Here is a 25,069-nt window from a genome sequence, read left to right on the forward strand (position 1 = left end):
GAACAGTACAGTAGAATAGAGCTTTAGATCAGTACAGTAGAATAGAGCTTTAGAACAGTACAGTAGAATAGAGCTTTAGATCAGTACAGTAGAATAGAGCTTTAGATCAGTACAGTAGAATAGAGCTTTAGATCAGTACAGTAGAATAGAGCTTTAGAGCAGTACAGTAGAATAGAGCTTTAGATCAGTACAGTAGAATAGAGCTTTAGATCAGTACAGTAGAATAGACCTTTAGAACAGTACAGTAGAATAGAGCTTTAGATCAGTACAGTAGAATAGAGTTAGCAACACTCTAAATCTAAAGTAAAGTTCACAATATGATACACTTTTTTTTCTAGCTCTGTAAAACATTTTGAATGAGTTTTAAAAATTTGACATGTAAATAGCACAGTGTTTGAATGTCACAAAATTAAAGTTGAAAATGTTTACAAAGAGCACTCCTAAGCTTTGGGTTGTTTCTTCTGAGTACCATATGAATATCACACAATTAGATTAGACTTTTAAAAGTTGACAGTAAGAACATGGTCACAGTTGCAGCCTATCTAGATAAAAAACTGTGTGAGGGTTAGATAAGCTTATCAAACAAGTTTTAACTCAAACTAATGTATTACTATTATAACAACATGTTTCAAACTAATGTATGACTATTTTATATTTTAACATCCTTGTGTTTCAACCTTATGTATTACTACATTAACAAGTTGTTTTAAACTAATATATCACTATTCTAACAACCTGTTTTAGCCTGACACTAAACTGTTCTGTGAAGCCTTTGTTACGACTCAGGTACCAGAACCTCTCAGACACTGGATATATCTTAGCCCTAGTTTCCAGTATAAACCTGACAGGTTCCTGGATGCCAAAAAGAACCAAGTCAACTGCCACAGTCAGAAAAACTCGCGTATCTGAAGAGAAAATGTTAATGTTGGATGTAAGTAGATATAAGAGCTACTAACTTTGTAGACTGAGTGTTGGATGTAAGTAGATATAAGAGCTACTAACTTTGTAGACTGAGTGTTGGATGTAAGTAGATATAAGAGCTACTAACTTTGTAGACTGAGTGTTGGATGTAAGTAGATATAAGAGCTACTAACTTTGTAGACTGAGTGCTGGATGTAAGTAGATATAAGAGCTACTAACTTTGTAGACTGAGTGTTGGATGTAAGTAGATATAGGAGCTACTAACTTTGTAGACTGAGTGTTGGATGTAAGTAGATATAAGAGCTACTAACTTTGTAGACTGAGTGTTGGATGTAAGTAGATATAAGAGCAACTAACTTTGTAGACTGAGTGTTGGATGTAAGTAGATATAAGAGCAACTAACTTTGTAGACTGAGTGTTGGATGTAAGTAGATATAAGAGCTACTAACTTTGTAGACTGAGTGTTGGATGTAAGTAGATATAAGAGCAACTAACTTTGTAGACTGAGTGTTGGATGTAAGTAGATATAAGAGCTACTAACTTTGTAGACTGAGTGTTGGATGTAAGTAGATATAAGAGCTACTAACTTTGTAGACTGAGTGTTGGATGTAAGTAGATATAAGAGCTACTAACTTTGTAGACTGAGTGTTGGATGTAAGTAGATATAAGAGCTACTAACTTTGTAGACTGAGTGTTGGATGTAAGTAGATATAAGAGCTACTAACTTTGTAGACTGAGTGTTGGATGTAAGTAGATATAAGAGCAACTAACTTTGTAGACTGAGTGTTGGATGTAAGTAGATATAAGAGCAACTAACTTTGTAGACTGAGTGTTGGATGTAAGTAGATATAAGAGCTACTAACTTTGTAGACTGAGTGTTGGATGTAAGTAGATATAAGAGCTACTAACTTTGTAGACTGAGTGTTGGATGTAAGTAGATATAAGAGCTACTAACTTTGTAGACTGAGTGTTGGATGTAAGTAGATATAAGAGCAACTAACTTTGTAGACTGAGTGTTGGATGTAAGTAGATATAAGAGCAACTAACTTTGTAGACTGAGTGTTGGATGTAAGTAGATATAAGAGCAACTAACTTTGTAGACTGAGTGTTGGATGTAAGTAGATATAAGAGCTACTAACTTTGTAGACTGAGTGTACAATGTTTAAGTATTCTGATATATTACTTCTAATTGTTTATTAAACAATGTTTTAGATTATTTGATCTTGATTTACTTGAGCAATCAAGTGAAGGGTCAAGTCTTTCAAATATCCTCAAATAAAAGCATAGAAGTCTATCAAATATCCTCAAATGAAAATCATTCCAAATGAATACTTTACAATCATGTTTTTTTTTAAAAATAATTTGGTTCATTAAGCTTTAAATTAAATTTGTTAATTTCCCCTTCTATTTTTAAAAGACACCCCATTATTTTAAGATAAACAAAGATGATAGAACATTCAATGTTCAGTTATATGTTGAATGTTAGAAGAATCTGAAATCAAGAAAAATCAAATAACCACTAAATAACCAGCAGACTAAATGTATATTAAAATAGTAATGACTTGTTCAGTAAGCTTGAAGTAAGTCTCAGTTATCATGAGAGATACGCACTGAAATGAAATGGAACTCACCTTTCTCTGTCTCAGTGTTGAGTATAGCAAAACATTTTTCTGAAGGATCCCATTGTCCAGCAACATTGTACAGCTTGGTGTCAGGAGCATAGCCCATAGACACCTACAAGTGGTACAAGCAAACAACTAAACAACATTTGGCAATACACAAACATCAGGAACAAACTTGTTTCACTACATAAAAAGGAGCAGACATAAGAATATGTATTTAGTGTAGAGTATCTCTAGATCCTAGCACTATTCCTCTTATTTCACTTGACTGAAACTGTCAGGCTTTGTAATGTGCACTTACAAAAATAAGATACAAATATACACACTAAAAATTCCTTTGTTTAGAAATACCAAGTTCACATCTTTAAAGATACATAGATAAAAAAACAACAACTAAGTGCAATAACATAGGAAGTCTGTAGCTATTGGAGCACACATCTTTCTGATGTCATTGATAGTACTTTATCTTACTGCATAGATTTCAAACTCCAATGAGATCATTATTAATAATATTTGTTGTCATCAAACTCACCACAGCTGTGCTGAGCACGTCTGAAATGGAGATATCTAATAGGTATGTTGACAAGGTTGGTGTGTATGTGTGTGTGTGTGAACTGATTCAATCATCTGTGTGTAGTGATGAAAAACCCTAACATATGTTACAACTCCTATCAATTACATCTGGCCTGAAACCAAATCAATACCAGCTTTAGATGAGGCTGTCAGTTTGTGGTATCTTGTATCACTTAACTGATTCATTATGAATGGAAAAACTGCTAACTAGATGTCTCTGTATTACTTACTCTCTATATAATGGAATATATACTAATTTAGATAACAACTATGTTTTGATAACTACAAGCAATCTTTGTAAGGAATATACTTGTTGGAGATTTTATTTCTTATATTTCGTGTAGTATTTTACTTCTAAAGTGACTGCAGATAAGGACTGACTTAGCAAACCAACTTAATATTCATAGCATTCAAGAATACAAACACTAAACTTGTTTGATAAGAAGTAGCCGAAATGAAACTTTAAGAATTTTTTTTATATATCCACATTTTTTAAAAAGTTGCAATGAGTCTAGAAAGAAAATATTTGTTGTATTCCTAGAAATTAGGAAATAGAAGTGTCATTAAAATTATTTTCATTCTCATTTGACCTAGATTTCACTCGTTAACTCTAGTATTAATTTCGCAATTAACAATTATTTTTAATTTTAATGTTTCCAATGAAATATTTTTATCAACAAATTTTTTCTCTTTATCCTTTTTTTGAAAAATAATTTTGATGAGCAAGCATTAAATTAGCTAAGTTTCAGTTCTGTGTGTTTTTAATTTTCTTCATCACACAATTTTCTTTGTTTTTTTAAAATTATATCTAAACAGTATTTATTTAAACTCTTTGCTAAAACTGTTCATGTTTCTAAATAAGGCTTTTATTCTTCTTCTATCCAGATTTTTTTTGGTGACATCATAGAAGGGGCACTATGAATCTGAATATGAACTATAAATTTGCTGACTTAAACATGTTAAAACTATTCAGATACAATTTATCCAGAGGAAATATGATGTCTAGCTAACCAGAACACTTATAGAAGAATTTCAACTAAGCTAGCTGTTTGGCACATAACACAATGAGAAATTCCTGGTGACATTACACCACTCTTATTTCCGTTTTACAACTATTGATTCAATCATTAACAAAGACTGCCTTGAACTTATCTATTTGAATTCTAATAAAATTCAATTATGTTTTTTCTATTCACATCACTGTACAGTCTCACCAAAGTACATTTGACCATAATAATAACACAATACACTCTGACCATAACAGTAAAACATTATGTTCTGACTATAACAGTTACACAATACACTCTGACCATAATAGCTACACAATACACTCTGACCATAAAAGCTACACAACACACTCTGACCATAACAGCTACAGAATACACACTTACCATAACAGTAAAACATTTTGTTCTGACAATAACAGTTATACAATACACTCTGACCATAAAAGTAACACAAAAAACAACAACCTCTTCTAAACTTGCATTATGAACCTTAAAGTCAAGAGAGAAAATATTGTTCTAAGTGGATAGGTAAAAAAAAAGGTAAAGATTGACTCACCAATTCTATCAACTGCATATCACTGTGTTGTACATTTCTTCCAGGTGAAATCAATAAGCCAAAACATCTGCAATAACAAAAATAAAGTTCATATCAAAATGTTTTACTTAGTTCATATCAAAATGTTTTACTTAGTTCATATCAAAATGTTTACTAGTTCATATCAAAATGTTTTACTTAATTCATATCAAAATGTTTAATTAGTTCATTTCAAAATGTTTTACTTTTTCTTTATGTTTGAAAGGCTTATTGTTTAACTTATGAAAGAAATACAGCTCCTTGTGGTATATAAAGTTTGTTTCCATGTGTCCAACAGATTGACTAAGGTACTACATTTTCTAACTTACATCAGTGACACATTAAGTTCTACAACTCCTATCCAAAACAAAAATCTATTTCTTTCAAGGTTCAAGCTCGGCAATTCTATTTGGAAGCCAAAAGACATTTCAAGTCTAATAATAACAAACTATCAAAGATAATAAGTACTGTACTAACAAGCTGGCTTACAACCAATCACATAAACTTTAAAAGTCAAGCTTCGATCCTACTAGTTAGTTTTCCTTTCAGACATAAAGATGTGGAATTCGTCCCATTTCTACAATCAATCATTCATACTGCATTTTAGACCAATTCCTCAACAATCGTCAAGAACTTGTAAATAGGCGTATTAGGAAACGGCCTTGGTTAGACCAGTATTAGAATGTGTCCTCATGCATAAATGCATAAAGAAACAATAACAACACAAAATACAGACGAGAGAATTATAACAAATGAATATTCACATTTAACTAAAGAAATACCATAAGTAAAATCACTAAACCTAGAGACACTTGAGACTCAAAAGTAAAGCAGGAACAATATATAAACCATTGAACCATAACCTACAGATACAAAACACAATCTAATAAAGACACAAAGATGAAAGCGCACTCCTTATTCCATATGCTCGGACAAATAAGTAAAGTGCTCCTTCACTAGTGCTATTAGAGCATGGAATGGTTTGCCTAAATTAGAAAAACCAATGACTTAACAAAATTTCTCTAATAAACATGCACATCTAGAGTAACACATGAATATGTGTAGGACATAATTATTTTCTTTTTTGAAGGAATGTTTGTAATACATAAAAAAAGATTACAAAACACTCTCACTATCAAGGCTCTCAGCAAACTGCACTACACATGACTACCAGCTCAAAGAATTTCACAACTTAGGGCTCCAAAATAGGCTCCAAAATAATGCAACACTAATGTCCAATAAATCACAGCCAATACTGTATAATTGGCAACATGTAACGCTGACTGTACAAATGTTTCATAGTTGTCAACCATACCAGCGTATCACTCTTGTATCACTGTATCGAACTCCACTGGCCTCTCCCCTTTTCATCCTGAACTTGCACTGAGTTCCACTTTTCACAACTAACTTCACACACTGTGCATGTTGTGTTGGATTTGATAGTAGATCAAGATGTCTTCTCGTTCTCAAGAGGTGTCTTGACTCTACTCCGCACTGAACCGGCATAATGCGCAGGACAGAATTACACTGTTGAACCGTAATGAAATGAACCAAGCCAAGCAGTCTTGACTGTGACATCTTTGCTCTTAATATAGGGTCCCCAAAGGCCTTCCAGAAACTGACGGAATGTCGCTTGACCATTCTGGTTGATCACATGACTGACCTTAATACTATTCATAACACAGATCCTTCCTGTCACATGTAGTGGTTGCTCGTTGCCACTCGCCGTGGTTGACACTCGTCTAGCGCTGGCCTGTGTAATTTGTGTCAGCTGATTAGTGATTACATACACACAATTACCCCTATCCACATCACCACCAGAGTTATAACAATAAGATTAAAGATATTAGCTCAATGGCTGAGTCAATGAGAAATTGATTTCTTATAAAAAAAAAATTAAGATTCCAAATATTTATAAAATGTTTAGAATGTAAAAAAATATTACTTTCACTCCCTATTGAAAGGATAAAAACCGGCTAAATTTGATTCCAGGATATGCACAATAATCAAATTGTTAAGATATTTCTGTGAAGTTTTAGAAACAGTTATAATTACTGAGTGTTCAGTTGAATTAATTAATCTTTCACCTTTCAATTCTCAGATCATGAGGACCTGACTGCTGTACAGAAATCTGAAGACGCTTCTCTGTGTTGACTCTGAATTTAAATACATCTTTGTCTTTAGGACACACAGAGTAGCCTCCCTTGCCATCATCTTCACGGAATTCAAGACTCACAGAAAATGTAAAAGTATGCTCACTGCTAGTAAATGATGCCTCATTAGACTTTTGTCTTTTTGGAATTCTTCTAAATGTGTTAGCAAAGCAGTATAAAATTTTTGGAACCTGTTAGCAACAAAAATGATTCTGGTTAAATAAAGCCAATTAACTAATTATTAAATTAACACTATAGATTTCAACAAAATATAAATAAAACAATAACAAAAGATATGGTTATAGCTTGAAAAATTATATAATAACGAAATATTTCAATAGTTTTAAAGTCTTTCAATATGTATAACCATTTCACATAGAACTTACAAGATAATAATGATTTGTAATCTTTGTTTCTTTCTTTTTTATTCATACGTTTTGGACTTTACAATTATTATGGCCTAGTCCAAATCTCCTAAAAGAAGACATGGGATAATATTAACAGCAGGCAGGTTTGGAACTTGGGACCATTGTAAAAACAGTCTGAAGTGCATATCACATGACGAGGTAACCATCCAAGTTAAAGTGTGTAGAAAATAACTATTCATTAATAATTCTAATAATTCACTAATGATTAACATTTTGTTAGGACATTGAATGTTTTGTTGGATCAAAGAAGCTTAAAAAAAAAAAGAAAAAAAAAAGTTTTTTCAGTTGGTTAATAAATACATTAACTTACTGCTTCAGGGATATCACAGCGAAAAACATGGCACTGGAAGATGGTATTCTCAGCAGTGTCGCCATGGCTACAAGTGAAAGCAAAACACTGCCTCTCGTCAGTGTCTGAGGGGCCTCTGGCACAAAACAAGATGCGATGTATCCTGAAATTGGTGATCTCTGTGTTGGAGGTGGGTTCCAGCAATCTGAAAGGACAAGAAGAATGATGTCTCCTTAGGTCCTTAGTTTCATTGGATTCAATGATCACTAAAGAGAAGGTGGCTGAGGCTGGCTAGATAACATTCAGATATTTCTAATTGAAACATTCAAATACAGTTTTGAAACTAGTTTGGGGGAATACCAAAATAAAATGTTCATAGTCATATACTTCAATGAACTGGTATCAATTTGGATAAATAACCCCTGCATAATTTCATGAAATATTACTGTCACTGATACAATTTTAACAATAACCAAAGAATTTAAATACAAGAAAATCTGTTCTATATGAATTAAAATTTTAACTGACATGAGCCTAAATTCTAGACAAACCCACTAACATAAATGTTAAGTCAATCTAGCAGCTTTCACAGCTGAACTGACTGGTGTTCCAGCCCATGACATGAAATGCAATAGCTGGAAATCAGCAGACAAGGGGAGACAAAAACTGACTAGTGTTCCAATAGCTGGGAATCAGCAGACAAGGGGAGACTAGAAGTGAGAACAATGACAAGAAATAATTACTCTGATCAGGTTTTACATTTTCTGTTTCATTGCTCAGGTTATAACTACACACTCTCCATCAAACAGAGCACACTTTCATTGTTCATTACAGATAAGTGCAGTTTTCTGTTGAGCTCAACTTGCATAAATGTGGTTGTGATTTGTTAAGAGTTGAATAAGATAACAACCTTTTCTTGCCATGGACTTTCAATTCAAAGGCCCTACCATTTTCTTTGAGACAGACCAAAACCCATTTAACAACCATTCAAGACATCTTAACAATACCTTTACTTTGTATGAATGTCTATATGTAAATATATGTATTCAATGTAGCAGTTAACAGAACTTAGATCCTAAAAAGGTTTAAAGTCATGAAAGTTAATTAGTGACTTTACATTACACAAATAAGGTTATTATTAGAAAATACCAATGTACTTCATAAAGTTATGTTGATATATTAAAAAATTTTACATGCACTTCAGTATGAAAAGAAAAAGAAGGTCATACTAATAAACATTCTTATTAAAACTTTTGAATTTCTATAAGAAAGAGTAAAAGCCACATAAAAAATTAAAGATTTCGTTAATGTAAATATTCCATTTTCTAATTTAAAAAAAAATTTCTATTCTAAATGGAAGTTTTCTTCTTTTAAAAAAAAAATCCTTTCAGACTTTTAAAAAAATACCTAATCTCATGACGGCAAGTGTTTACACTAAACGACTTTTGTTTTCTTTATTTAGCATCTCCCATTAATTAAAGTGGAGGTATAGAACTTCTTGCATATGAAGAAATTAAATATTAGATTAAAGAGAAAATTTTCAATAACATGCTAAAAAAGAATGTTAAAAGTCTGTATTTAAATCAGATGTTTTAACCACAAGTGCCAGTTCACCTTTGTGCTGAAGAAAGATGAGTATGAGGAAAGACCAACAGAAGAAATTATAGATAAAGGCATACTGCTTCCAGACCTTGGGGCAGATGATGTAACGCTCATCTGTTTCTGTGGCTGACAGTAGCTTGAGAACCAACTCCCTTTACTTCCCCAATGTATGTCAAGTACTAATAAGAGTTGAGTGGACTAAGGGGTGTTCTTAAAATAACAAAATTCAAATCCTAGTTTTCACCTGGATTCAACTTGAGACTCCTCAGTTTGGAAGCCAAAAAATCGTTACCACTCAGCCACTGCATCAGTGATTGAAAAAAAAAAAAGTAACCCTCTGGACATTGACAGAGTGGCTAGTGAGCACAGAAGATTTAATAAGTACCACAGTCACATGATACTAATTTAGAAAAATGCCATATACAAGTACTTTACATTTCAGAGTGGGTGATAATTTAGATAAACAGAAATCTCAAATCCTTGCAGACATTTAGCTTTTGGAATTAGTGTGGCAAGAAATGATTCATTCATAAATAAAAGTACATTTTGTGTGTGTGTGAGCACCTTGTTGCAACAAAGAAATTTAAAATATTGAAAACATTTTTTGTTGTTGGAGGTTTTACAGTCAATTGCTGACATTTGTCTAGTTGATTCCAAATTCAGTACTTAATCGTGAAGAAAAATTTTCAAATGATCAAATGTTATCTTCTTCTGTTTCACTTGCATCAAATATATTCTCACAACCCCAAAATTCATCAGTAGACATTGCTATTTAATGAGCTAAATGTATTTCTCCAATAGCTTTGATCTCTGTTATGTGTCTTCACTATATATGGAATTCATTTTATGTTTTGTACATTCAATTCAATAGATGTAGAGATTGTAGTTTGTTTCAAAATTTGATTTCCTTCAGTGTTTTCAAACCCTATTCAATCTAGGTCTAAAAACTACAAATCAACTAGAGACAAATTTGAAATTTAGATTCATCTATCTTTGCACTTTGTTCTTTTGCTGTTGACTTGGGAAATAAAATACTCGTAACAAAATCATTTAGGTCTTAACAGTACAAATTATCATTTTGTACTTTGACACAATTAATAGAATATTGTCAATGTTAACTTTTTTTTTCTAGCAATAAAGCCCTTTACAAATGTTTTAAGTTATTAAAACATTTTCAAATACTTAGCAAGTGAGAGGAATACAATCAACAACATACTACAATGACAGCTGATGGCACACACTGACATCAAACAATCAGCTTTTATTTTTCTTCTGAAATGAGTGGTTAGACCAAATTTCAAGTCACAAACTATTTGAAATGGAATTTTTCACAGTACAAAGTTTAATTATTTAAAGAAAAAAAAAGCAAGACTTGTTAATAACTTAAAAGGAGAGTGAAAACAAAGTCATTGCAGTGAGGCTCATCTTTTGAATTGAACTATTTCATCCTCTATCTATTAAGTCAGTTCAGTTTTTTGCAGCTAAGTGCTAGGTCTTTTCAGTCTGTGCCAACAAAAAAAAAACAACTATGAATATAAAATGTCAATTATCTTTGAACTGTAGAGTGTTAATGTTGATTACATTTAGCACTTCAAACATGGATTACTTCAGAATTACATTTTAAGCAAAAACAATTCCCACACAGATATTGGACAAAATATTCTAATGTATTATGAAGTTTCATTTAGTGCAGGGGAGCTAGATGTCAACTAAGTGTAAATATTAAAATAGCACAGAAGAAAAAGTTTCATATGATAACTGAAACAGAAATTATGTATAAAAAAAATTCCAGACATTTTTCATTTTACAAATTGTTGATCTTGAGAGTCTGTTAACAGAAGTGACAAAGTATTTTTACAAAGCTTATATCAAATCACTCTGTCTGTCTGGTCAAACAATTAGTTAATTAACTATTGGTAATTAATTATTTCATTTCGTATCTTGAAGAAGGGAAAGAAATTGTACTTGACTAAAGTGGTGGTATAAGCTGAATTAGTCCCTTTTATAGGCCATGGAATAGAAACAATGTTCCATGTTCATAAGCTCTTCCCTAGCAGAGTGATTATCATGTTGGCTTGAGAAGCCTGAGAAGGTTTTAGTCTACAAGTTCGAGTATTTAAAATTTTTTTTTTTTTGCTTGTTTATATAATCTGGTAGTGTGACACAACAAGCACTGTGGCTAGCACACTTCTAGAGCAAGAAAACACAATCAAAGCATCTACACAAACACATACATCTACATTTAAACTTAATACATATTTATATATCATTTGAGGGACTACACCACTGAAGCATTAGTTCTGAGACAACTAATATCATGCAATTACATCTTTTTAGGGAAATAATTTACTTAATATGTTTTAAAATGCAGAATTAATATTAATTATATTTGCAAGGATGCTCGCATTTCAAACAAGTTAGGTTAATTAAACTTAGTTTAGTTTTTTTTTTGTCCAGATATTTGTAGATATATATATATAGCTGTCTGCAGCTTAACAAAACAAACAAAAAAAACAACAACAGATAAAGTATTTATGCATACACAATGAAGCAATTTAAAAGCCAATTTAAAAAAAAATGGAGGCTCATAAATTATATAGAATGCACACTGCTCATCCAGTTCAATCAAATGTTAACACAGACAACCAAAAGCTCTGTTACAAATCTCTGGACAATGCTTGTAAAAGGATACGCTAAGGGAAAGATAACTAAAGAAGGTCAAACTAAAATGCTCATTGAAGAGTTGTCTGCACATTCCAGGGAGATAGCTTGCTGGTGAGAACAAGTTTTCTTTGTCATTAGTACAACAAAAACATGCAGTAATGGAGACAGCGAAACAAAACAAGCTAAACCATTGTTAAAATAAAAACAAACAACTACATGAAGAAATAAAACTTCCTGACTTGAATGTTGCATTAAACAAAAACTCATTGCCAGCACTCAAAATAATAATTGAACATGAAGAACATGCAAACAAATGCCTTCCTGTGTCAGTGTTAATGCATTTGAGGAAAAAAAAAACAACAAAGATTTTTTTCCCATTCTAATTTCTGCTATTTATCTGAAAAAAAAAATGATAGAAAAAAAAAATTCTATGAGTAAAAAAAAAAATGATCATGCATACCGGACTAGTTCTCCACTTCTGCTGCAAAACAAAAAGAAAAAAAAACATAGGAAGAGACAAAAAAAAACACATGAAATTAACACATAAAAAAACTATTCATTTTCTATTATATGTAAATAAAACAAATGTAAATGACAATATACTACAATAATAGGCAAGACCATGCATCAAGATAATGCCACCAAGATAAATTGGTATAAACATTTATTAAGTAGAACCAGTCAAAGAGAGACATACAAAATTGAAGTCCCTTATTTAAAGAACCTCAGGGGGAATTAATCCAATTGAATCTGTTCACATTAATAGCACCAGAAAGAGGGGTTTAACTTCTCCTATTCTTTACTCAAAAGATTTGGTAGTTCCTCTTATAGGCATATAGTTTTATTTCAACATGAAATCTAATTTATCAAACATGCTTTACTCAAAGTAAAGCACATTTTTTCTATGTCTGATGTACACCTATCTAATTGCTACATACAACTAGTAATGTGTGCTATGAATGCATATTATAAACTTTAACCCATTCTTAAAGAAACAAGATAAAGATGAATGTGTTCATGAGCTATAAGCAACTTCTATGAGATTTGAAAATGAGAGAATTGAACAGACAAGGCAGACAACCAATAACATGAATAATTGATACACAAACAAAACATGATCATTTGAGCTTCACAAGAAACATGATTGGAATTCTAAAAACCTAGTCACTACTTTGTAAAATAAAAGATGAGTTTGTTATAATGACCAAAATCTTGTTGAATGTTTTAGTTTGTTCATATTTATAAAACATTAATGAAGAGGAATGTGCAATCTATATAACAATAATTGACATAGAAAAGAATCATTGATGAATACAACTTGTAAAATGCCACAAGTGACTAATTCTACCACACAGGTCCATGCTTATTACAGCTAAAATAAAGTCTGATGCCTAAACACCAATAATTACTGTATTGAGAATTTTCATTTCAAATATTATTCTAAAGGAAGAGCTTAAAAGAAGAATGGACATCCTGCAAGTAATCAACAACAGAAGATGGCTGTGACTAGAATGCTATGAGATGGACATGAAAAGAAGAAATAGATGAAGGTCATATTAAAAAAAAAAAAGAATCAGTTTATGAATGGTCCCCCAATATTCTAAAGGGTAAAGATTATAGTCCAGTACAGATTGAAATTGTTTTCATTTGTTTATTCCTAGTACAAAAAAAAAAAATGAGCCTTGAGAAATTGAGAGATGCAAAAGAAAAACAAATCTTGCTTTTCAAAAACCTGAACGGAAAAACTAATGAAAAGAAGGAAACTCTAGAAGTTAAATATTTAAAATAAAAAGTGTATAAAATTTTAGCTTTAAAAAAAACAACTGTGTAAATCATTTTGGCTATACAAGATTTCCATTTATAATAAGATATTGCCATAACTGATGGGCAAAAAGTAAGTTGCCTAAGCTAGTACTAGAGAATAAGAAAAAAAAAACAGTCTTGGGGTTTTATTTTATTAATTGTTCTAGCACTATTATGTGCTTTGAAAAAAAATGTCCTGAAATATATTTCAATTTTAATCAAGAATTAATTGGTAAACTGATTGAAATACTTAGCACACCCAGCAGTGGTACAAGTTAGTACTATATATAGAATTCAACAATATCCAACAAAATTACACACCAAATAAAACAGGCTGCAGTGTGCAAAGAAAATGAAAAGCCAAAAGAAAACAAAATCTAGCCATGAGTAACTATCACACCAATAGATGATATGCTTGTGGAAAGAAACACTGACAGCAACAGTAGCACAGCCAGCTACAGTACACAGCCAGCAACAGTAGCACGGCCAGCTACAGTAGCACAGCTGCTCCAGAACAAGGAGAGAAACATTTGGACTTGTACTAGCTAGTGTAAAACCTTATGGTAGAACATATTGAGGAAAAATCAATCTCATGTTACAATATTTTTTTTTAACTATGACATTTTTTGCTCAAACAGAAAACTAAGAAAGAAAAACAAGTTAAATTTGTAATAGCTCATGCAATGTTTCCTTTACAGAAACAAAATGTGTATTAAAACTAAACACTTTTTCAAAAGAGGATTTGATACACTGAGAAATGTGTTCACAAAATTCATTTTGGTGATTCACTATGATATAAACGTTCGTAAATACCATGACAAAAACTGCTGATCAGAGCAAGCTGTGCCCCCAAGTCTGGAGTTGAAAATAAACATTTTAAAACACTATTTTATAAGATGTGAAAAACTTTTTATTCTTGATTCATAAAATCAAGAATAAAAAATTATAAAAGAAAATCAGGACAAGGTGCTCATACGTTTTGATATTGAAAATTATTAATAATTTACTTTCAGATTATTTCATGAAATGTTAGAAAGGTAATCAACTTTGCTTGAACCAGAAATTTAAATAAAAATTGATATGTATATAGACATGCATAATCCACAATGTCCATCATATACAAACACAATTATGTTGAGAATCAGAACTCTAAAAACCAGCACCATGCACACAACACAAATATTTGGGGGCAACTTGAAATGGACAAAAAAAAAAAAAAAAAAAAACTTTTGACATCTATAGATGCCTTATACTTGAATTCAACCAGTAGTTATATATTAGGTCTGAATACATTTTTCTAATGTAGTGAAGTAAATGTAAAGTATGTTAAGAATTCTGTTTTTACATCATTGTTTTTTCTAGGCTTTATAGGAACTGTAGATTTATATCTATATTTGGTATCAATGATTTCTACTGTTTTGTCAATACAAGTGCTATCACTAGTCTAGAATCTACATATTTTTCCACATAACTGTTCATTAGTTAGTGATATTGTTAGTAAAATTGTTCTTACTGTAAAGTTATTGTTTGAAAGGAAGTGGAAGTGTGTGTGCATGCCCAGACAGAAAGAAAAAATTCAGTCTTTTTTGTTCATCCTAGTTTCAGAAAATTAGTTTTGAGTTATCAAATAAAAAGTTTTCAGCGTAGAACAAATAAGGCCCCACTACTCAGATGGAAATAAAATTTCGACTGATTTTCTAGACACTTTCAGAAAATGTGGAATAGTAGGTGTGACGAACCGTTTTAGCTCACTCGAGGTATCACTCAGGTCTAAGCATTTAATTAATTTATTTACTCGCTATTAATCATCAATTTTATTAATTTAGCCAATCAAGCGCTAAAAGCACAGCCACCACCCCTCCAATCCAACCCCACCCCTTTGGCATCGATGTCACATTTTACTATCCCCACTTTGACACGTGTCACACTAGACTCTTGACAAGATTACACTCCCTCCATCTATCGTGGCAAACATCCGTTGACCCCCCCCCCCTTTTCCGGGAGCGGCTGGTCACTTCAAAGTACCCTTTCAACTTAACGCCTCGGGCAACGCTGTTCGTCTAGCACTAGCCATTATCATGGTATAATCTCCCTTGATTTTGGCCGAGCTCCGATAATCTCCCCTTCATAATCCACCTGACCACCTGGGCTGATTTCCTGGACTTTCAACTCGCGCCTTCGCGCAATGTCTATCTCCCGGAAACTGTCGTCACGGTCAAGCGTGGACCCCCTTTGTCAAAGACGTCAAATAGTCTAGACCACCTTTGCACCTATCTCCCGCCACTCACCCCCCCCCCTTCTATCCATGTGTATATGGACAAACTTCATCGTCCGATCTCATTCACGCTGGAGAGCCCACAGGGAGCACATCTAACTCTTGCTTGAGCTCTAGACTATTTTGATTCCCTTATTTCACTTTGGATTGGTGGTATGTAACTTAGTAAAGTGCTTGAGAACCATTTTACTTAGTAATGTATATATATATTTGTGCATTTATTACTACATTATTTGTGTACCTATTTGTGCATTCTTATCATGGATAATGTAAGTAGATTACTGTATACTTATATTTTATATCATGACTTTGTGGCTAAATGTTCAAACCAGCTGGACTAGAGTTTATTAACAATTCTTACCAGATGTATTTAGCTCTTTAACTATTATTAATTTAACTCTGATATATTAGCGCTCGGCACGAGCTTTTAATATATTATCATTGATTAATTCCTTGGCAGGGAGTTATCAAAGCATTTCTGTAAACATGTCTTATTACTGAGTATGTATTTACTTATGCTCTATGTTTACTTATGTGAGAGCACGGGCGAGTATCACATGTTGATCTCCCCTTCTCCTGTCATCTCATTTATCTTAGTGATGTATGTACTTGCTACTCACCGTGATTGGTGAACGACACTTGTATTACTTATCATATATCACTTATTACTGTTTGTTATTTCCCTTTATGGGAGTCCCCATTATTATTGTTATCTCCCTTGATGGGACACTATTCATTGGTTAGGTCCCTTTGATAAATATGAAACTAGCTTATGGTTTCTATACATCAGTCTGAAGATGTCCTTCACGGAAAGGCATCTACCTCCCAGTGTTATCATTATGGCTAAACCGACGCATACATCATATCGTTGCAGCTTTTATCTATAGGCTACATCCGCCTGAAATCTTAGCAACCTAAAGCTGATAGCAGATTTGCTGGCACCAGATCTGTAGACGTCAGACCTACTCATCCTTCAAGAGTCCAAGTAACAACGCTAGCCACAGACTCGTCACTGGCTTAACTGATTGGTAGACGCAGCTTAGCTCTGCAACCATACAAGTTGGACTGCACACGGAGCCTGGATCCACTACGCCAGCCCACCAGCAGACAGCATCAGTACCAGCCACACCCGTCTCACCAGTGCAGCACAAGGACCAAAAGCTAAGCAACCAGCCTAATGACACTCAGACCACTTGGTTCTAATATCTGATGATGATAGTCTCCTAATGTAAATACGCTAGACCCCATTCTAGCATCTGTACAGCATTTCACCCTTCATTATCTTATTTTGTATAATAAACTGTACATAATTTTACATCTAAACCTAGTATTGTTGCCTGCATTATAACGCTGTGCTTGTAGTTTATATGTGCAAGTAAGGATTCTCAAACTATAAAATCCCCTAGACACCCAAAACGGCCAATACTTTAATCCGACTTGTCACAGTAGGCATGTCTCCGTATATATGTAACAATTGTATTGACTGTCACTTTCTTTGGAGATGGAAATATGCATTATAATAGACTTAATAATAAAAAGGACTCTACTCATATTTACAATCAACTTGAGTATACTTTGCAAGACTTTGTAGCTAAAATCTATATCATTTGCATGTGCTTATTAACTTGTATAAATATTTTCTGAAATTAGAAGTCTATCCATTTATATTATTATAACAGATTTTTGTGTCTCCAAACACAAACACTTGTAGCTAAACCTCCATCAACTTTATTCTTTGTTCTGAATGTATTACATCAATACAATGAGTCAGTCATTCCAGTGAAATTGATTAGAGGTTTGGCTGTACATACTTTTTGTTTACAACAATCCTCTATATAAGACAATCAGACACATAGTTATATAAAAGAAACAAGGTTACAAAGACAGTTTGTGTGGAAACACAAACTCAAAATCGGCCCCCGAAGTGGTCTACCTACAGTTTTCACCAGGATTTGAACACAGACTTCTGGTTCCAAGTGCTTTACCACTCAGCCACAGCATCTCCATATATTCATTTAGCGTATACTTATATTTTTAAAAATAATAATTATTAACCTTATCCATGAATTCAAAATTAATAACATGCAGGGGCGGACTGGGTGTCAAAATCGGCCCGGGCATTACCATATAAACCGGCCCACAAATGGCATGTCATATATTTATATTAGTGTGTGTATTATTTATATTAGTGTGTGTATATGTAATAAATCTTCATTACATTCTGATCTTTCATTCTTTCAAACGTTTTTTCTACCCTAGAATACTCTCTTCCTATAATTAGTGGAAAAACAGTACACACAGCCAAAGGGCAGCTAGGGAGTCCGGGGGAGCGCTGTGAGCTGCACCCAGTGAGGTCTGTGGCGAAGCCCCAGAACCTAGCATTATTTCCGTTATTTTAAGCTTTAAAAATGCATATTCTGAGATATCTACAGTGCAATTAGCCTGCTACTCTTCCGCTAAAAAAATTAAAAAACCAAATCTGCTATTCAATGGAGTCCAGCGACTGGTAAAAAATGGTAAAATGCTTTAGTTTTTTTGTATTGGAGGGGGAAGGGAAACCACAAAAATCCTTTTGGCTACGCTCATGAAATTTGGTGATGAGTTGGCTGCACTGGGGCAGTAAGTAAAGTTTCTCTTTCAGACAATGAAAACTATAAACAATACAATAGCAGCCTAATGAGTTTGAAGCTTTTTGGTATTACTTATGGATTACAGACGTTTCTTAAAAAAATAAGATTGTTATGTCTTACGCATTTCATGTGTCAATCTAGTCATGTATGTTGATCTGTGACTTAAAATAAAATTAAAAGCAGAACGGTTAGAGAGGCACATACTTAATGTGAAAAGCCCGTGCTTACTACTAGTACATTCTCAAAAACGCGATTGGTATATAAATATACCATGACTCATTATTTAAAATATAAATATCCTTTCATTAAATATCGGATGTGACAGCGCTATATAAATTATTGTAATTATTGTAATAATTTTCATCATTAATGACTTCATACTAAGTTGCTCGACCGACTAACCCACTCTTTAGTGGACGAGGTCTTATCTGAAAGCCAATGTGTTTTCAGAGCCGGTAGAGGTACATCTGGCATGATATTTGTTCTACGACAATTACAAGACCAATGCAAACGGAGCTTCTCTAAGCCGATGATTGCGCCCTGCTAGCTCACAATGAACATGACCTCCGGAACGCGGTAAACGAATTTGCATACGCTGCCGCCTCTTTCGGTCTATCTATAAACCTCGGGAAAACAGAAGTCATGTTCCAGAAGTCAATAATAAAACATACGTAGCCCCAAGGATCACCGTAAATGAACAGCCCCTTAATGTGGTAGACCACTTCACATATCTAGGTAGTATAGTGTCAAATGACGCCTCACTTTCAAGGGAAGTTGATAACCGTCTTGCCACGGCCAGTAGCGTTTTTGGACGCCTTCAGGCGAGGAACAGATCGCTCCGCCTGCCTACAAAAATCAGTGTCTACCAGGCGGTGGTTTTCTCAACCCTTCTGTATGGCTCCGAGACATGAACACTATACAGGAAACATCTAAGACTTCTTGAGCGCTTCCACCTTAGATGCTTGCGCTCATCATGGACATACAGTGGCAAGACCGCATTACAAACAGCGATGTCATATCGAACGTGTGGACAATATAGAGGGACTTCTTTTGTCAGTGCTGGTTAGGGCATGCTTCCCGTATGGGAGACGAACGTATTCCAAAGGCATTCTTTTTTGGTGAGCTAAAAGGTGGTCGACGTAACAGAGTCGTCACACGGAAACGCTTCAAAGACCAGCTTAGGCGTCAACTTTCCTTGGCTGACATAGAAGAGAGCACCTGGTTGCATGCGGCCTCATAATGAGACAGCTGGAGGTCACTCACGAAGGCCGCGGGATACACATTTGAGACCAAAAGAAAGTCTGCTGCCAAGGACAAACACAGACGGCGAAAAGAAAATCTAAATCAACCACCTGCGGACAATGGTTATGTTTGCTCTGGATGTGGCAAAATATGTAGATCACAGCTTGGACTGCGCAGCCACGGGAAATACTGCATTTCTCACTTATCTTCGGACTCGAAGACTAGCCTTATTATAATAAGCATAAGTTTGCCATTAATTATAATAGTATGAAAATTGATTTAGATCTAGATTTATTTTTTTAATTAAATTTTTTCTGTAAGCCCTAAGTGTAGTATTTTTAGATCTATGTTATTAAAAATAAACAAAAACAAACTTGCTTTTTCTTTTCAAATCGCAGAAAGTAGAGCTTTATACCCATATTGAGCTGTGAATAAGTTGGGTGGTTTGCAATTTCGCGGCTGTGTGTATGTGTTGAAGTTAATTTCTATTAAGTATTGTTAAAGAGCTAATTGTTGCGCCTATCTTTTTAAAAATTTTTTTTTTTTGCTGCGTTATATCCATGTTTTCTTACTTAACCTCTCTCATCCCTCTTTTTGGTTTAATTTCATTGGAACCATTAAAAGGGGAGGGAAGGCAAAAAATGGGAGTGTCATCAAAGGTCCATGCCGACCAACAAAATGATTAGGCCAAACACAACCTCGAAGACATCAAAGCAGTCCATGCCGCTCGTGCATAGCAGAAAGTACAGTCTAACGTTTTGCAAATGATAATACGTACAGTGCACAGACATTCCCCTCGCAAAATAAAAATTAATATCTCCATTGTCATTTGTCATACAAATTAGACATAGATCTAGACTCTTGATCTAAGTCTAGATCTAGAAATAGATCTAAGTCTAGTCTAGATCTAGACTAGAACTTGTATGAATTTACATGTTTAATCTTAAAATTACTAGACCTTGGCCAATGTTATGATCATGAATAGTAGGCTTTTTGTTACCGGGTAATGCCATTACCAATGGTGTACTATGCTGTTTGTATCCGATTCATTTCTTAAATGTGATACTATTCGTAACTATTGTTTACATAATAAATAAACCTGCACCCCTAAGCTGTCAGAAGATAAGTCATTGCCTAAATAATTAAAATTGTGTTCAAATTATTAATACATTTATTATAAATATATCTAGATCTGGGCTCTATTTAGTCTTATTAAGACTGTCAAGTGTAGGCCCCTATAATGAGGATATGTCAAAACTGCGCGCTATAAAAGTAGTTCATTCTTTTTTAAACGTATAACTAAAACGAAGTTCGTATCAAAATTATTAAAAAAAAAACAACATTTGAATCAGTATTCTATAAAATGAGTTAGTTAATAAATGGATAATATATTTTATAATGAACCATTGACACTTTTACCATTGTGACCTTAGATGCAAATTTTTTGTACCAATGCGCGAATCTATGAATGAAGCTTGAGTTATTAATGAAGAAGACCATGAACTTTTTCATTGAAAAGTGGTGTAATTTTTTGAAGAATCTTCTTGCATAAATAATTTAAAAAATTAGATGGTTCACTTTCGGAAAAGAAAAAAGTAGCCATTGCATCAGAACTTTGAATGATCTAAAATATCATGATGTCTGATTTTCATTTTCTCTTCTAGTTTCTGAGATATAAATGGGACGGATGGACAGACAGGCCACACAAAACTAATAGCATCTTTTTCCCTTTTGGGGGCTGCTAAAATACAATATGTAGAAAAAAAAAACCAACAACAAAACAATACTACATAGAGAGACAAATTCAGTTCCTTACTTGACTATTCCTTCAGAAGTTGCTGGAACAGACAGGGCTACTGGGATGGCGCTTTGACTGTGCTGGTTAAGCACTGCCATGTTGCGATAGATTTCCCCTTCACTCCGAGGAGCATTCACCATGGCACTGCCCAGGTAGGTCACTCCATTGAAGATAGTGCAGTCCCCATTAGGAGTTGCAGGAAGGGAAGCTGATCGCACCCGGTCTGGAATTAGTTTTAAATAAAATTAATCTTTGCTTAGAATGATTTTGTAAAATGTGATGCATGCATTTTTTAAATTTAATTTTAGAATTTGGCGATAAGTGGTGGTATTTACAAATGTAACATTGAAATGCTATTTGAAAAATGTACTTAGAATCTGTGACAGGAACTAGTTATGGTAGATTATTTTAATTTTTTTTTTTTATTTCAATCATCATTAGTAACGGACAAGGGAAACAATGTACTTATCATGCTAAAAAGAAGTTCTTTCATTCACCATAATCTTTAAAATTATGAAATATGTAAGGGAATACAAGTTATTTGGGTATGACAACAGCATAGGGCTGTAAGGAACATTAAATTGCTTGTAAGAAAGAACTTGAAATTACAAATGTAGTACTCAAAAGTTCATTTGCAATCCATGGGTTAGGGCACTTTGCATTCATACCAACTTTAGCTATGAAGTAAAGTGCTCTTATTAAAATCACCCCACCCTTTAGTATATCAGTTGCAAGTTAAGGTCAGATCTGGCACTAATACAACAGAAAAGAACCACTTTTTAAAGGAATGTTCAGACAGCAAAATCAGATCAAGATCTCGAGGGGAGGGAATAATTAGTGCCATATCAATCAAGATTTCTCAGCAAAGAAACAATGGTTTGACACCAAGGAATAAAGCCAACCAATGAGCTAGCCATTAGAGTGAACACTACTAGAGATTCAGGATAATTTTATACCACTAGAGACTCAATGTAGGTGTACACCACTAGAGACTCAAGACAACTTTACACCACTAGAGACTCAAGATAAGTGTACACCATCAGATACTCATAAGTGTACACCACCAGAGACTCAAGATAAGTGTACACCATCTGGTACTCATAAGTGTACACCACCAGAGACTCAAGATAAGTGTACACCATCAGCTACTCATAAGAACACACCACTAGAGACTTCAGATAAGTGTACACCATTTAGACACTCATGATAAAAATACACCATTAGGTACACAGGGTAAGAGTAAATCACCAGATACTTAACATAAATGCCAAAAAAAAAAATCTATTGCTGGACTGAAAGAAATGCTACAAGAGGACTTAACCTAGCAACAAATGGTCTGCTACATCTCAAAGTACAAATGAATGAATAAAGTTAAAGTACCACAAGAAGTTTTAATCTAGCACACAGGTTTATTTTAGTAACGAATGCATCAATCCCTACCTGAACCAGGCATTGGTTTACTTTCCTCACTAGGAGTGTCTGGGTAGTTCTCCAAGATTGACTCGGAGCTCAGAATGTTAACTGACTGGCTACCAGGTATCACATGGTCACAATGTTCTTCAAGATTGTCTCTACTGTCTGACATTTTAAAGTCTGTAGCAGTGGCACTGGCAATCTCCTCACTAATGTCATTGACATCTGCTGCAACTTTTAGCTTGGGTTCTCCGTTAACAACAACAAACTCTTCACTTGTTGAGGAAGTTACAGAGTCACGACTTACAGCATCATCCATTTTGATCTTGACATTCTTAGTTGTCCCTCAATACCTAAAAATGAACACAAAAGGAGATTGTTAAATTTTATGGTCTTTCCGCTTAAACATTGTAATGAGCTATTATATATTTTAAAGTGGCATCATGGAAGTCGGATATCTTTAAGAAACACACCCACTCAAAATTGATTTTAGCAATTTATTTTAAAAAATAAAGTATTTAACTATTAGAATATTTTTCAAAAAATTAAATATTATTATTCTTTTTTAACACTCACATTGCAAGTTGTATTCAATGTAAATACATAAGTTCATGAACTACTTTCCTTGAAACTAACATAAAGTATGTAAAAATGAAAAAGCATAACAATTACTTTAGATGCCTAATTTCTTAATGTCATTGATTAAATCCAAATGTTAATCTGACAGACACAGGTCTCAAGCTCATTATTCCCCAATCACCATCTTACTAACTGGACTAATACATACAATTAAGAATGCTTGAGAAACTTGACATTTCATTAGTGCCAATGAAAATGATGAAAAGAAAACATGTGATCTCAGATTGAGTTTTATTGTTTCATTTTTTTAAAGGAGCTATGAAATTTTAAAAGAACTTTGTCTGTGTGTGTATAAAAGGTATAAGAAATTATTACATAAGGACAAGATCAAAGTTGAAACAATTCTCATGGTGAATACTTTTTGTTTACATCCTCTCTTTGGGATCCCTCAACTCAAGACTAAGGACAGAAGAACAAAAGTAAAGTAGCTATAATACATAAAACACTAAACCATAATTTACAAATATAAAAACAAAACCTAATGAAGTACTCAGAAAGACACAAAGATAGAGGCAAATTTCTTATTCCATATGCTAGAACAATTCCTACAAGTGTTCCTTCTTCCCAAGTACCATAGAGAATGGAATGGGTTGCCTGAATCATCCAGGAAAACGCGTTTAAGTCACTGATTAACATGCATGACCAGATCAACACATGAAATGCGTAGGACATAATTATCTTCTTTTTTTAAGTAACGTCTGTAATATATAAAAAAATGTATAGTCTAGTATACTTCTAGATCTTTACTCTATACATTAGTTACCTAATATTTATCAAGTATGTCTTCTATAAAAATTGGAATCTAGATCTATATATATATTTTTTTTCATAGATTATAACTATTAGACTGCCTAGTCTGTCTAGACTGGATTTCACTAGATCTAGACTAATTATAAATATTATATAGATTTAGTGCAGTGTACTTCAACAACAACATTGCAGACTGGTTTAAAACCACAGTTGGAGTGACACATGACTGCCTACTCTCACTAACTCTTTTCAATATCTTCCTTGATAGGATAATGGAAGATGCACTCGAGGTTTACGAAGGTTCTGTAAGCATTGGAGGAAGAAAAATTATTAACTTGTGCTTTGTGGATGACATAGTCTGGCAAAGACAGAAAAAGAATTAGCTGATTTGGTTATGTGCATAGACAAGACTTGAATTCTGCAGCATATGGTATGCAAATCAATTCCGAAAAAACACAATTTATGACCAATAGCCAACAGGGCTTAAAAATGGACACCAGTATTGGAGGCGAAAAGCTGACAAGTGTCAGTAGCTTTAAATATCTTGTAGCTATTGTCTCAGATGAAGGAGCCAAACCTGAACTACTGACTAGAATTGCACAGTCTACAGCAGCACTTGTCTGGACCCACAAAGGCATAGCCCTCTACATAAAAATCAGAATGATGCAGTCCCTGTCACATTCTTA

At 33.6% G+C, this 25,069-nt stretch overlaps 1 protein-coding gene and 1 long non-coding RNA gene across 8 annotated transcripts in view; one reads left to right on the forward strand and one right to left on the reverse strand.

Annotated features, from left to right (window-relative positions):
• LOC106080093 (rab GTPase-activating protein 1-like) overlaps positions 1–25,069 on the reverse strand; it is a 49,515-nt gene that overhangs the window by 22,773 nt on the left and 1,673 nt on the right. For 4 of the 6 annotated variants that reach the window (XR_008779596.1, XM_056039813.1, XM_056039815.1 and 1 more), the window contains exons 2-9: positions 23,022–23,347; positions 21,600–21,804; positions 12,294–12,314; positions 7,589–7,772; positions 6,785–7,041; positions 4,680–4,746; positions 2,553–2,655; positions 736–905 (exon numbers count right to left, since the gene is read on the reverse strand). Coding sequence is in view for 5 of the 6 variants with exons in the window: in XM_056039813.1 (XP_055895788.1) it covers positions 736–905; positions 2,553–2,655; positions 4,680–4,746; positions 6,785–7,041; positions 7,589–7,772; positions 12,294–12,314; positions 21,600–21,804; positions 23,022–23,313 (1,299 nt within the window). In the remaining variant the exon portion in view is untranslated. The remainder of the gene's footprint in view (positions 1–735; positions 906–2,552; positions 2,656–4,679; positions 4,747–6,784; positions 7,042–7,588; positions 7,773–12,293; positions 12,315–21,599; positions 21,805–23,021; positions 23,348–25,069) is intronic. The other 2 variants (XM_056039817.1, XM_056039818.1) reach the window with 2 other exon arrangements.
• LOC106080094 (uncharacterized) lies at positions 3,164–6,981 on the forward strand. Of its 2 annotated transcripts, XR_001220125.2 has the most exons (3): positions 3,190–3,413; positions 4,924–5,005; positions 6,799–6,981. It is a non-coding gene; the product is annotated as an uncharacterized LOC106080094 (long non-coding RNA). The 2 variants fall into 2 exon arrangements; XR_001220126.2 differs by lacking the exon at positions 4,924–5,005 and having other exon boundaries at positions 3,164–3,413.

This window comes from Biomphalaria glabrata, chromosome 9 (assembly GCF_947242115.1).
Source record: "Biomphalaria glabrata chromosome 9, xgBioGlab47.1, whole genome shotgun sequence".
Lineage (NCBI taxonomy): Eukaryota > Metazoa > Mollusca > Gastropoda > Planorbidae > Biomphalaria > Biomphalaria glabrata.